Source organism: Daucus carota, chromosome 9 (assembly GCF_001625215.2).
Source record: "Daucus carota subsp. sativus chromosome 9, DH1 v3.0, whole genome shotgun sequence".
Classification (NCBI taxonomy): Eukaryota; Viridiplantae; Streptophyta; class Magnoliopsida; order Apiales; family Apiaceae; genus Daucus; species Daucus carota.
The window spans coordinates 30,040,277-30,055,537 of NC_030389.2; the positions used below are offsets into that span (position 1 = coordinate 30,040,277).

Here is a 15,261-nt window from a genome sequence, read left to right on the forward strand (position 1 = left end):
CATAAAATTTTACTTTTTCTTTATTTTTTTTAATCAAATACTAATGAATATGAAATATCTCTTTTATATTTTTATCCAAAAAAATGTACTCCCTCTGTCCCTCTCATTTCTTCACGGTTCTTTCACACTGCTCGACACGCATTTTAAGGCGCATATAAAACATAGTTCTATAATTTATTTTTAAAATTTTTCGTTTTTGTATAGAAAATTTAAACATCAAATTTTTATTTAGAAGAAAAAAAAGTTCAAAATAATTTATCGAACTACGTTTTACAAGAGTATTAGAATGCGTGCCGAGCCCCCGTCCCCCAATGTTAACAAATGAGGGGGACGGAGGGAGTATTATTTTTAAAAAACTAAGTGCTTATTTTACCAAAAAATTGGTAGCCAAACAGGCACATCATACTATATTAATCGGTTGTTTCTCGGTACAAATTCGCATTACGATATATTATCAATCATTTTTTTTACGTGTCACAGACTCACAGAGCAGTGCTTGTGTTAGATTCAAAATACAATTATATCCTTGCCTTTGTCTGGCTAGGTATGTTGAGACATTCCAGTTCCTATCAGAAACTATAGTGATGCTCCAAGGACATCTTTCAAACATGTCAAAAACAATAAAGATGAAAACTTTAGGCCGCCAAAAGGGCAGGGGACTGAGTGAGTATGATTCATATTCCTAACTGGGATGTTGATCAATAGTCAGGGCAGAGCAGTGTTGTAAAATGCAAAAATCGGATTTAATCGGTCAAGACATGAAACAAGGATTAATTGAAAAATAAGTGGATTGATAGGAGATTAATCGGATGATTAATTAAACAATCAAAGATTTAATCAATTCAGCAAGCTATGAAACATGAATTAATCGGTTAATCACTGATTTTTAGACCAATGACGCATAGTATAATTCTTTTGAGCATGAAAAAAAGTGATCTTTATGTTGGGGTCATCTTTTTTTTTCTTTTTTGAGATTTAAAATGTTACTAGATTCTTGCAAGACCATCATACTTCAACATTTGAAACCTCTCCCCCTTTTTATTTCTTGGCAGGTTTCTCAACCTTTCTTTGCTTTCACCAAAGTTTGCAATTTGTATGTGATAACATACTGTGTTTCACAAATCATATTTAATTTCGGAGTAACTAGTAAAAGGAATGTGTAACTAGCAAAACAATAAACTTGGCTGTTAGATTCAAAAGCACAAATGTAAAACTTTGACAAATCATCTGATACCAAAAATAGATACATGATCTCTTCTAAAACCATAGACATTCACTTTTAAATCTGAGCATAACATCCTGACCAAAAATATACTCCCTCTGTCCCATTTAATTGTATACGCTTCTTTTCAACTGTTCGACACGCATTTCAATGCTCTTATAAAATATAGTTCCGTAACTTATTTTTGAGATTTTCTTTTTCTGAATAAAAATATAACATCCAAACTTTAATTCAGAAAAAGAAAATTTTAAAAATAAATTACACAACTACACTTTACAGGAGCATTAAAGTCCGTGCCGCGTCCCCGTCCCCCAATGTATAGGGGGACGGAGGGAGTAACAAATAATTTAAGAAATCTGAGCATGCTTAGGCAGCCGATCTGAAAAGGACCGATTGTCTAAGCTTTGAGTTCAGATAGTAATATCGAACATAAAACACCATTGCAAAACACCCACCATTACAAAACACAGACACGGTAGAATACATGCTGTTTCTACGTTCAAAATTCTACTAACACGTCATACATTACAAGGTACCTTCTATGGAGAAACAAAATATTAATTATTTCATAGTGTATGGACCACAAACAAAACATTAACACACTACAATTGCCATCTTTTTACAAGCAAATCTCATATAGCCGCCCATACGAGTACAATATCCAGCTTCAGTTGGAACTCTATCCAGATTCTGATACAAGGACCAAAAAAAAAAAAAGCTCAGATTCTTGATTCAGCATTGGCTATTAATTATGCCTAAAATAAAAGCTGTTTATGACCGACTTACATTCTGTTTTGCATTAGAGCTGAACTTCTTTACCGAAAATCCAGCTGAAAGGAGCAGTGCCCTTCTTCTTGGCCCGACCTGCTGCTCTCTCCTCCAACCTCCTTATTCTTGGAGCTAGTCCGCATACATAATCTTGTGCTTTATTCCCCTCGCTGGAAAGGCCCCCCAGTTTCTCAATATTCCATCTTCCCACCAAGAATTCAAGGATATCGGCATAGTCCTTGGCAGTGTAAACACCAAGCCGTTGAGCCACAGATGAGAAGTTATCAAAAAGATTATCATCTTGCCCATCATACATCAGGTGAGCTGGCATTGAGATTTTCTTTTTCATCATGTCAGCAAGAGCCAGCACAGTGTCACTAGGATCAATCTCCAACAGCTTTTCCACAATCTTGGTGTAGGCAGTTTCATGGCGCTTCTCATCTGCAGCAATGATACCACATACCTGCGCCAGTTTTAGATCTCCATATTCCTTGGCATGCCTAGCTGTGTTACCATGGGAGATGAAGGTTGCCCTTTCTTGAAATGATGTGTAGATAAAACCAAGGTAGGGGTTGTTCTCTGTTCGAGGATCCTAAAAATCACGGAGGATACATAGTGAAGAAAGATTTAGAAACAAGTTTGAGATGGGTGTCAAGCAAAATGGCACACTAAGTTTAATGCAATTATAGTTGTTTACAAAGCAAAGCCGACAATCTATCTTTTAACAACCTTCCAATTCAATGTAAATGTTACAGATTCTGTACATCTGAACAAGCAGAACTAACTATATTGTTCAAAAAGAGGCCCGTGACAGAATCACAAAGTAAATAGAAGCAACCTCATGTAGCATCTTTAACTATGAACCAATAATGACTTAATGTCACATTATCAAAGAGTACAATCAAAATTCGGTATGAAAACAATCATTTAATTAAGAGAAAAAGAGGCAGTAGCAACAAGTGCAGCATAGAAATCAATAAGTTTATGCTCGATTTAAATAATCCCATATTAAATGTTCTGAAGTCTACCATGTTGAAATTATTATGTTAATTATAAGCGAGCAGTATTGTCAGGAGTAAATGCTCTATTTTGGAAGAAAAATGCAGAATTTAGAGCTTAATCTTATGACCCCTAGCTTATGCTAACATAACTTAAAATATGATTTAAGATCTCACCATTCCTGATCCTATCAAATACTGAATTGTCTTCTCAATTTGCCTCATATCAACCCGACCCGAAAGGTAGAGATACTTGTTGAGAAGGTCTCCATGCCTATTTTCTTCAGCCGTCCATGCTCTGGTCCAGATAGCCCAGGGACTGGGGCTAGCACCAGTCTCATCTCTAACACCATCAAGTGTGTTAAGCATTGTCTGATAAGTTGGAAGAGCTTCTTCTGTGATCATATCGCCTACTAATACAACATAATATTCATCAGGAATCTCCTTCGATCTTTCCCTTAGCTCTTTGACTTGGTCCATGAAACCTTCTGAGGCTGGGTCTGGCAGAAAATCATTGGGCTGCCAACATTTCTCAACAGGCTTTAGGTGCACCAAGAGGTCCTCCTCAGCCCATTTATGTAAAGATTTAAAGATCTCGATTTTCTCTTCTGGCATAGAGTGGGTCACTTGAACATGTACCTCTCGCGGCGGAGTAAAAGGCTTCTTCTTATTCTCAACCTCCCTAAATAAACAATACAGTTCAAAATTAAGAAGCAAATATAAAGATAAGTGGGGATGGATAACAAACTTACAGAGAAGGAGATGGGCTTGTAACCACAACAGAGTAATTTTCACTAATCATTCAGCACCAAGTCTCATAAAAAAAATGGTAAAAAAAGAAGGAAATATATGTAATTCTTCCGAACACGGACATAAAAAACACATATTGTATCCAGCAAAAGCCATAAAAAAACTTCTTAAGGCTTCTGCTGGGTCATCAAAAATTAAAGCCTCTCGATTATTCCCAGGTGATGGTATACATGTTGCCATGGCTGAAGTCTGAGATACATTTTTCATTAATTCCGAACTTCTTTTTTTTGTTAGAATATTACTTTTCATGCATCAAAGAAGCATCAACAAGTATATACTGCAAGAAATATAAATAACCACTAAATACCCTACCAACCAAATCTAAGGAATAGAAGACAAGACACATAACTGATGAGAAAAGTGGATGAAAAACTAAATCAGCTAATACACCAAAACTAAGCAATCTTGTCAAGTTGTCATACAGACAAATTATGCCAAACCATCAATTTTCTCTGGCCTTAATCAAGACAGATAGGTACAACAAACACATACTAAACAATCAACAAGCAAATTTAAAAAAAAAAAAATCAAAACTAAATTGATTAACAAAGGTTCATCATACACTCAAAAACAATGTAGACAATCAACAAACCCACATGAAATGATCTTCTATGAGGCAGAAAGATAAGTGGGCATGCATCAATTCCAATAAAAACCATAACTTTAAGCAAAAGAACACATTTTGAGCATAAAAAAACAGCATGCACTTGAAAAAACTTGAAAAAAAGAAGAAAGAAAGCAAGAAGCTTACAAAGGGGGGATGCCAAGAGTAGAGGCCTTGAGGAGAGTGTGAGATCTGAAATGGGTGGGCTGATTTCTGGAAAAAGGTGGAATCTTTGGGCATTGGAAGGTGGATAAACTCAATTTGAGAGCCATTTTGAGGTATGAAAATGGCAGAGGCGGAGGCAACGAGGAGGGATAGAAAGAGTGATGGAGAAGTGGATTTTAAGAAAACAATGGGGACACACGGATTCAGCTCCGTTACTAAACTACTGCTGCCAAACTATTACTATATTTATTCTACCCCTTTTGCCAAAATATCTCCTTCTACCTTCTCTTGGGGTATCCCTACCTATTTTATTTAATTGCATCCCATATTTACTTCTTCCGTTTTGATTCGTTTAATAAAATTAAACCTGATTTTTAGGGTGAAATTTAGTTTGAATATTATAATCAGTTTGAATTTTATTTGGAAGTTGAACAGAAACTCGATTTAAATTTTAATTGGATGTAAATTCGATTTTTTTTCACGATACATTACAAATTAATATTTGTTTTAATATTTTTCAGATGAGGCAGAATCAAAACCGAGTGTATGGGGACGACGAAGGATAAAGTCACTATTTGGGTTATCCAGTGGTGCTCAATGTAAATCCGACTTAAACCCACAGAAGTATTTTATTTTTAATATGGCATTATTAAAAGATTAACTTTTCATTTCTTGAAAAATATAGTTGAGATGAGATTTCTCAGCACACTGACAATCTTTAGTCTTTATTCTTTAATGTATCATAAGATTTTTTATTTTTGTGAAGGTCTACGTAATGACTTGTATATATTCTGAAATCTTAAACCAATCAATTCTTAAATTCCACGTTTCCTTTTTACGTGTTCATTTTGATTTTCGGAGGAGTCAAATTGACCAATTTTTGAGTAAGTATTATAAATTATTTATTTATTATTTTTAAAATCTGAAAATTGCATATTAAATTAGACTAGATATACCAATATAATTTTTATTATTTTTTCAGTTATATGATAAATGTAAATTTCGGTTAGAATATAATCAATTTGACCGGTCAAAAATTAAAATGAAAATATAAAAGGGGAAAGAGGGAGTATTCAATATTTCCCAATTCTTAACATTTTTGAGCAGAGAAGAATTGTCTATAAACTATAAACTGCTCCTACTAATATAATGGACATTTTGGCCCATTTTATTTAATAAAAGTAAAATTTATCTCACAAAAAGGATTTCATATTGATATAATATTTTTCTAAATTAAATATGTTAATAGTATTCATGTATAGAAATAAATCACTTATTCCCCCAAAAGAATCTATTCAAAAACCAAATAACCAAATACAAACAATATTGTTATACTTACGTGTACGGTTTTCGAGAGATACCAGTTTTTTTTAATAAATTAGTTAATTCAATAATAAAAAATTATACGTCGTTTGATAATATACTTCTTCATATGCTTGCAGTTACATGGCCTGAGTATGTGCAAATATTGCAAGTATCGTAGATATTGGATTCACGTTTACGTAAATGAGAATCGAGATTGAGAGCGTTTCATTTAAATTACTTATGTCAAAATTAAATTAATTAAATTAAAAATCCCAACACTGATGCACTTTATTAATCATGAACCAAAAGACCTTACTTTTTCCTTATTCGGTTAATATTGTAAAAATGCTATCAGTGAAATACACAAATTTAGTTGAAAGTGTTTTCATAAAACTTTTGTGGCGTAGCAAAAATCACCATCTATGACTATGAGTTGCACTGACGTCCAAAAAAAAATCTACTTAAATATGGAAATAAGTACATTTCACAATACATAAACCTAATGCACCAGATAAGTCAACTATTTTAGCTCGTGTTATTTAAGTCACAGTTGGTGCCTTTCACAGAATACCTCACAACAACTATGTAAACTGCACAACAAGATGTTTTTCAGGCATAAGAACTTGAAAGATTTTTAAGTGTACACCCAAAACTTGCAGATTCACATGTTACTTGCCGGGAAATGGGCATAGTTCATACTCTCAAGTAAAGCAAAACAAGTCCCATTAAAATTAAACTTCAAAAGTAGATATGCATACATGTACCATGATTTGCATGAAAATAAACATACACCAGACAGAAACAAATGTACGATATGTCGTATCACCTAACAGATGGCTACTGATTGTGTTATGTGTCGATTTGGATGCAATTGGAGAGCTGATCGTTTGGGGGAGTCGAAGAGGCCTCAACTTGGTTTTCAGTTTTACCTTCAGGAGGGAGGCACCTTTTGGAGAAAAAAGAAGCTATATTCTTCATGTTCTTTTTACTTGTATCTGCAAAGTTTGAGAGAAAAAACCATCTAACCTCAGTACATTATTGGAATTTTGGGAAATTTATGATTTTATGGACTGCCTTGAATTTCTTGCCTACCTGGGGATGGGGAAGGTGACATCCCAAGCTTGTTCAAAATATCTTTCTTGACCTACATAATATGCAAATAACTGCCATTAGTAGCCTGAAGTTGTAAGCATTATGTCATAACAAACTTCAGCTAGCACAAGTAGAGTCTTTACAGTCAAATTAAACAAACCTACAGCAGAACTAGAAAGGACTTTTCATTCTAAAATAATTACAAAATTAAAACAAATAAAATAGAGCATGATCAAGCTGAACTACCTGCCAGCGGTTATCTGTGTAATGACATATCTCACGTACTTTGGTCCTTAATTGGGATTTTGAGATATCAGGAAACTTTTGTTGTAATGAATTCACCACTTTGTTGATACCCTGGGAGTTGGACTGAATGATAGGCACCTGAGATAATAAATACAATATTAGTCACAAAGTATATTATGCTACTGCAATCTGAGGAATGATTAAAGACCCCTAATAAACTTAATGTCCCCCACAGTACATAGTACAAACATGACCATGAAAAAATGGGTTAAACAGGTCAAAAGTAAGAAGTGCAGTTAACAACTTTTTACCATCAAAAGCCAAGGTAATGAGGGTCAACCAGAAATATTCATTACTGCACTTATGTGTTCTATTTCATGAGCAGTCGAGTTTATTTACCATACTCTGATGTACTTCCAATATATCCATAATTGCACATTAGATTGCATTTGGGAACATGTATTTCATTTCAAATGACATCATTAAGGTGTCATTTCAAATTCTCAGCTTTAGACTAGTATTTGAATGTTTGGATTTCAAATCAAATTAAAATCCAACTTTTTTCGAGTATCCAAACATGTTATTTGACAGTAATCCAGGATTTCAAATCAAATCCAAGTTCCTAAACAGGCCATTAAAGTATTTAACATCCTTGAGTATCTTACAGTATAAGGTAGCATACTGCTAGATGTCCAAATTTCAATTCAATTATCAGTTCTATAGCCAACTCAATAAAATTCAAAACTTACCATCTCGGACAAATCTGAGTCTAGTATAGCTTTTGTATCGGCTACTGGTGTGGTTTTCCCCTTATTGCTTGATGGGCTAGCTTCTAGATTCTCATCTTTAACATCTTCACTGAGTGATATCTCTATAGTAGGATAACTAGGGAGAGCACGCATACTCAAGGCAAGCAGACATGTTTGTTCAAGTTCTGATGTACCTTTAGAAGCTCCACACAGTACTGGTATGGCCTTTTCGTGCAATAAATTTGATATGATCAAAGGCCGACTTTTTCGAAGAGCATTCTCCGTCAAATTATGAAGATACTTCTGCTGGCGAAAAAACACTGAGAGTTCCTCACTGTCCGCCTTACAACTAGACAAACTGTTGGCTGCCTGAACCAAATCTTCGTCACTTTCCATTTTGTCTTGTACTCCCTGAATGCCACAGATCCAGGAAATGAAATACAGATCAACCGCAAATTACTTGTGTTTCATAAAATTCTACCGAATCACGACTAAAATTGACTTTTTTGTTAAATGATATCATGTTGAGCTCTATGAAACATTTAAAACCTCACAAGGTTAGGCCATAATCCATCAAGACAAGACTCTAACCCAACTGCTAAACCAATAATGCAAATGCACAACCGCCACTACTACAACTTTAGACATTATATATTTAATGAAACTGAAACTATGCTAAAAACTGAAGCTTACAAAAGTGGAAATACCTCATTCTCTGAAAGATATCCATCAGGAACAAAGAAGCCATCTTCACTTTCATCTTCCTCTTCAGCTTTAGAAGGTCCATCTTCCAGAATTTCTTCTTCATCATCTTTATCACAATCTGACAAGCTTTCACCAGGTTCCTCCTAGAATTATTAGCCCAGAAAAACTGATTGAGCTATGGAAAACATCATTTTGAGTGAAATGAAAAATAGTTCAATTTAAGCTCTATAGCTTTTTATGGGCAAAAATTATCTTAATAGACTTATGTGCCAAGTGATGGTCAAAACTATGTTTAAGTTCTAATAACACAATATTTCGATGACAGTTATTATGGCTCAAGTGATGTGTTGATTTCGTGGAATTGCTTATACACTTCCTCCAGAAATTTGACTCGCAAAAGCTCATTAGAGCTTTAGTTTAAACAGTTCCGTTAATAAACCAAATCTTTTCTAGCTCCAATTGTTGGTGCCGTCAAGCCTCTTTCTCAGCCAGCTATTACATAGCTACTTCTGTGATATTATGCTTAGAGCAAGTCCAATAGGTTACTTAAATGAGTTCCTAAACTCATTTTTAGGTAATGTCTCAAAAAGATGCACTCCAACACTATCCTAGTGATTACCTAAATCACTAGCACAATCTCAAATCTCCTAGCCATTACCTATTTATAAGTAATCCCTAGCCATTACCTATTTAATATTTATGAATAAAATAATCATCTTTCTCCTTCTTTCTTTGTCTTTTCCATCTTTTTCCCTTTCTCTCTCTCAAATTTATCATTAAAATAATCTTAGGAGAACAAATATAGGGATTGCTATTGGAGTTGACACTAAAAGTAGATTACCTAAATCACTAAGACACACTAGGATCCATTTTATATTATATATAAGTAATGAAATAGGTAACCTATTGGACTTGCTCTTACTCATAGAGTGAATTATTGATCCAGAATGCATAACTACAAAATGCAAGACCAGTTTAACTAGTCACTTCTAATATCGCCATGACTAACAGACAGTTTAATGAAAGTTATAATGGCTTGGAGAGTGATTTATATACACATAATATGCTTTATCATTCTTAATATCATTGCTTTTTTATATTTATTATATATAACTAACATATTACATATATATGGCATCTCCCGGGTCAATGCTTGATTTAAACAGTTCAAACACCTGAGAGAACTAATTAAGCATATACTCCCTCCGTCCCCCTGAGTAGTATACATTGGGGGACGAGGACGCGGCACGGACTTTAATGCTTCTGCAAAGTGTAATTGTGCAATCTATTTTTAAAATTTTTCTTATCTGAATTAAAGTTTGGATGTTATATTTTTATACAGAAAAAGAAAATCTCAAAAATAAGTTATGGAACTATATTTTATGAGAGCATTGAAATGCGTGTCGAGCAGTTAAAAAGAAACATATAGAATTAAATGGGACAAAGGGAGTATATGAGAGTAAAATGGACCATAAGTGGCAGTTTTCTTTGGGGTAATAGCATTCAGATTTAATCTTGAGCACTGCTCTGCATCAAAGTGTACATACCTCTTCCCATTCTTCATCACTGTCAATCTCATAGTCCAAGTCTGGATCCTTATTAAAAGGCCGGCGAGGTTTAATAAGTTGACTGAATAAAAAACACACTATTAGGAACATATTACTAACTCAAACATGAATACGTGATCTTATCTTTTAGTAGATAGCTTTCAAATTAAGGACACAAACACTTCATAACACAGAAAGGTCTGAATCTGTTCACCTGCAAAAACATTGCATTGCAGCAGTGGTGTACTACAACATGCTGATTCTTTATATTTTCTAGTAAATTAATTTGCAAAACAATAAATGAGAATCAAGTAGCCCGATTATATTTAGATGAATGGAAGTATATCTTTTGTATGCAGTAAGCTTTTAGTTCCTTACAAAGAACAATTCCCAGTACAATTTCTAATCTTTCATATTCTTAAATTCTAGCACTTCTGGGGGATAAACGCTCAATAATAACGAGGCTTTAGACCTCCTACAGGCTTGGAAACATGTGCCCATCACAGAGCTGTGCACATTCTTTTATTTTGACATAAAAACCCGCACATACTCACAATCAGGAAAGTAAGAAGCTTCAAAAATTTGGCTCAAATTCATTAAATAAGGTTGCCAACAAAAAAATATGGTAACATAAAACAGGCAAGTAAAACATGTTTCACAGTTACATGTTCTAGTTCCCCCTATACGATCAAGTGGTACTTAAAAGTTCATATCGTATTCAGGACTAAATAATCAAATACTCTTGGCAAAAAAAATAAAAAAAATAATCAAATACTGTTGAGATATCAAGAATTCTGCAAAAAATTACTCAAGTAAAACCATAACAATAAAAGAGTCTACATATATTCTGAATGTAGCCAAATGATTCAGCAAACATAACACACCTTTCCTTGGGCCAAGTGCCATAAAATGCAGGTCTATGGCTCTTATCAAATTGCAACAACTGCCTCATTCGCCTGCGGCTTAAGTTTTTTGAAACTGGTTCATCTTTATTTGTATGACACTCCCTGCAATTGCTATTACTTTCACCAGAATCATCAGCTAGCTTTTCCGTGATCAATTCCTCATCACAATGTTCTTCTGTCCCTGTTAGCTTGAGTTCTTTAATTAGTTCTGTCTTCGGTGTCCGACGAACGCCCCAGTGCTGTTTTCTGTCAGTCCTAATAGAATGACCTGAGCAGCGCCAAGAATTCAAGTGTGACCTGTTGCATATGCAAGAATAGTAACTGTTAACAGACACCAGGATAGATAAATTCATCTACTTATAACTTTATTAGTTCCAGGAAGAACATAAATACAACAGATGAAGGCCACCTACTTCCATAAATTTTCAGCCCCAGCTCCATCATATTGTGAAAGAATTGAGTCCATGGACAAAGTGACTGATTCCAGAACCTGTGTAGCTTTGTTACGAGGTAAATCGGCAGTTCTTATATCTCCTGGAGATGCCGCCTTCTGAGAGGGTGGACTATTTTTCGACTTCTTAAGGAAGCGTTCCATGAGTGTTGCTTGCTTCTGAAGAGCTAGTTGCTTCTTCAGTTCAGCTTCTTCCTTCTCACGACGTCGTTGATCTCTCTCTGCTTCCTCTTGCTGCCTTTTTAGCTGTTTCTTTAATTCAGATTCTTCCTTCTCGCGACGTCTGTCCTCTTTATCAGCCTCATCTTGTAACCGTTTGAGCTCCTTCTCCTGCAGTTCACGAAAAGTTAAATCAGAAAAATATGAAGAATATGTTTACCAAATTGTGGTATTCATATGATTTTGGGGGGGGGGGGGGGGGGGGGGGGGGGTGTCAAGTAACAGGCTGAAAAATTATAAATGTTACTGAATTTGAGAATAGAGTTCTGAAAAATTAAACATCTTATGACTTCATAATGCCCTACAGAAACCTAAAGAACGAGTAGATTATTCCAGAAGAAATTATTTGGCTGGAAAGAGTAACTTACACTTTGCAACTTTTCCTTCTGAAGTTCAAGCTCAACTCTCTTCTTCTGCTTCTCGGCCTCACGCTTGTTTTTTTCCATTTGCTTGATCAACAAAGTCTGCTCTCGTTTCCCACCTTTCTCAGCCCTACAACAATAGAAGACTTTCAGTTTAGAGAGGAGGCGAGTGTAGGAATAGGAACAACATTACATGACAGGACTTCCAAAATCTGCATACATGTCAGCTCCAATTTTCTGTACCATGCTTCCTATCAATAAACGGATATCTGCCTCGCTTAAAACTTTTCCGAGCCTTTCTGAAGCTTTTGTCAACTCTTGTCTGTGGGTCTGATCATGATCAACCTTCTCCAGAGCACTGATCAATGCTGAAACGCAGGCAAACCGCAGCACAGAGAATAACCATTACTGAATATCTAACATAATATAGAGCATGTAGATTCTAATCCTTTTAAAATTAATCAGAAACAAGATCTTAGTTACTCTTCAGGCAAATTTATCTCTTAAGCAAGAAGTGAAAACCCATATCATGATACATACAGGTAATTTATCTCTCTTAAGTAAGAGACTGGAACCAAATTTTAAGCTAGGAAACTGTTTTATGGGCACATAAATTGTGCTACACAAACTAGAAAGTAAGACTTTGGACAAAGGCAAGTTAGCTTAGAAATCACTCCTAACATAATTAAATCCAATTGCCTAACAAACATAATAGCAAAAGATGACACAGAAATCAACACACAGTGAACTTGACTTGGTAATATCAATATAACCATTTATTGTAGTACTTTTCCGGCATAACCATGTAATAATTTAAAAAGAAAGACAGAGTAATATGCTATATCTACAATACAATTAAACTAGTAGTAAACACAAATGTATAGTGATTGACTATCTAACCAGAAACAGCAGTTATCCTCTCCTGTATCTTCTTTCGACATGTCCGCCAAATTTTCAGTGCTCCACGCATTGATTTTGGAATCAGCTTTGGATCTCGGGTCTGGGGCAAAAAAACGAATGCTTGTTAAGTCAAAGAAAAAAATAAATACACGGGAAATGAACAGTAACACAAAAACAAAGGTACACAAAAATGGCAAACTATTCAATAAGGAGAGTATATCTTCTTCACTATTGTAATAGTTAATTTGGCAAGATGAGTTGGTAAATTGATAAACAATATCCTTCACTTCATATATATGCAATGAAAACATATCAGAAACAGAATGTAGCTTATAGAATTTTCACCAAAAAAGAACCAAATTTTCAAATACACTCAAGAGACCAACACAAAAGCAATACAGAAATTTGAATACTTTAGACAACTGGAATTTCAATCCACTCCTATATTTGATGGAATCAACAATTATAGTGAAACTAATAGAAACAAACAACGATAACATATCAGCATAGACAAATTAAAAAATAAAATTGAACAGAAGACACAAAATTTCACCTCCCAGCACCAAAGGCAAGCCTCAGAATCATCCTCCAATACATCTGCATTGACATTCGCCAATCCGTAAAACGATCTTTGACCAATAAGCAGCACAGAACTCCTCACAGAAGCCACACTAACATCCTCCTCTCTCTCCTTCACTTTCTCGTAAATCTCATCGACAAGCTTCGAAAGGGGCAACCTACTCTCTTCCAACAAACACGCAATCAACGAATTACCAGAAACCCCCAAATCCACTCCATCTCTCTTCCTCGCCTCCAAAATCTCCCCAAAATAGGCAAACAAACTACTCATCTCCTCTCGCAACGCAACAATCCTCGCCTCCCGATCCTCCTTACTCAGACTCTCAATCATCGAGACTCGCTTCCGCTTCAAACTCTTCTTGGCACTGCTCATCTCCGGTTTATTCATCTCATCCAAATCAATTACCATCGGTTCCCCCATCTGACACACTAATCACAAAAACAACTACTCAGCATCTAAATCGTTCAAATCAACATAAATTAAACTCATAAACATAATTCAAACCCTAGAAATCACAAAATGATAAAAACAACAAAATCACATCACACAGATAGATACAAATCAAAAGCGTACCGCGTAAATCACGTAATTACACACACTATAACCAGATTACAATGAACAAATACCAAGAAAAAAACTTCAGATTCGCGTGTGCTTGTGTCTCTTCGTGTGTATATATTATTCTCAGTGTGTGTATAGTGTGTGCTTGTGTTTGTTTTGTTAATTAATACACACAAGAGAGAGGCCCAAATATATTTCCCGCCATTTGAAAATCTTTGGTTCGGCTCCAAAAATTTCTATTTTCGCGCCAGTTATTTTATTTATTGAAACTGTGCTTCTTTTAAGTTGGGCCTGGTGAGAAAAGAGGCCCATCATTTTGCCGAATAATTCAAATGGGCCTACCTTTTTCACGATAAATACAACCAGTATTCAGCAACCTGTATTAAAAAAAAAGGGAAGTCACGCTAAAATGACATCACAAGTAACAACTCGCTGGTCCGTAACCGAAACGGGTCGTATTTCGCGATCGATAAAGGTTGTGTTCACTTGAATCGAATCGTCGAGTATAAATGAAATAATTATGTGTTTGGCTGTAAATATATTGCGAGGAAATTGGGGTGATCAAAGTTTAAACTAGGATGAATTCCTCAATTTGTGATATCACATCAATACACAGAATCTTTTATGAACAATTAAGGATCATCAAGACCTCAACTCATTGGAATATAAAATGAGTAGCAAATATATTAACGCAATTGATGGATGCGAAACTCGTAACAGTGATGAAATAACAAAATCTAAGGGTTTAGAGGATGAAAACTTACCAAACTCGCGCAAGTTTTATATACCTAAAGGAGAAGTCGCCAAGAAAGATGAAGAAATGACATGAATAGTAATTTTAAATAGGATAGATTATGGGTCGGTGAAATGAATGATACCTGGGTTCAGAAGTTGTAATGGTTGTATCCGGTGAGAGGCGCTTTTTCGACAAGTTATGCTCGTTTGCCTTGGAAAACGTTCCCTTTCATAAAACGTTAAGATAAGTGAATTGTATCGAAATACAATATCAAATAGATTGGAATAGTTTCTTTCATACATGAAAAGGAAATTGTCTACTTAGAGAGCATGTCGA

The 15,261-nt window shown here is 35.0% G+C and overlaps 2 protein-coding genes across 5 annotated transcripts; both read right to left on the bottom strand.

The window, feature by feature from the left end:
- Positions 1 to 1,640: 1,640 nt before the first annotated feature.
- Positions 1,641 to 4,847, bottom strand: LOC108192454 (stearoyl-[acyl-carrier-protein] 9-desaturase, chloroplastic). Its single transcript, XM_017372218.2, has 4 exons — positions 4,550 to 4,847; positions 3,166 to 3,670; positions 2,009 to 2,582; positions 1,641 to 1,912 (listed from the first exon to the last, which is right to left on the bottom strand). The coding sequence occupies exons 1-3, from the start codon at positions 4,672 to 4,674 to the stop codon at positions 2,022 to 2,024; spliced, it is 1,191 nt and encodes a 396-aa protein (XP_017227707.1). The 5' UTR covers positions 4,675 to 4,847; the 3' UTR covers positions 1,641 to 1,912; positions 2,009 to 2,021.
- Positions 4,848 to 6,578: 1,731 nt separating this feature from the next.
- Positions 6,579 to 15,261, bottom strand: LOC108192380 (chromatin assembly factor 1 subunit FAS1). Of its 4 annotated transcripts, none has more exons than XM_017372214.2 (13): positions 15,068 to 15,261; positions 13,602 to 14,056; positions 13,049 to 13,148; positions 12,369 to 12,516; positions 12,155 to 12,278; positions 11,530 to 11,897; positions 11,096 to 11,413; positions 10,212 to 10,293; positions 8,667 to 8,807; positions 7,960 to 8,370; positions 7,211 to 7,348; positions 6,965 to 7,016; positions 6,579 to 6,867 (listed from the first exon to the last, which is right to left on the bottom strand). In XM_017372214.2, exons 1-13 carry the CDS (start codon positions 15,225 to 15,227, stop codon positions 6,722 to 6,724), a joined length of 2,643 nt encoding a protein of 880 aa, XP_017227703.1. In that variant the 5' UTR covers positions 15,228 to 15,261; the 3' UTR covers positions 6,579 to 6,721. The 4 variants fall into 4 exon arrangements, with proteins under 4 accessions (XP_017227703.1, XP_017227705.1, XP_017227706.1 ...); XM_017372216.2 differs by having other exon boundaries at positions 14,954 to 15,093; XM_017372217.2 differs by lacking the exon at positions 15,068 to 15,261 and adding an exon at positions 14,255 to 14,358.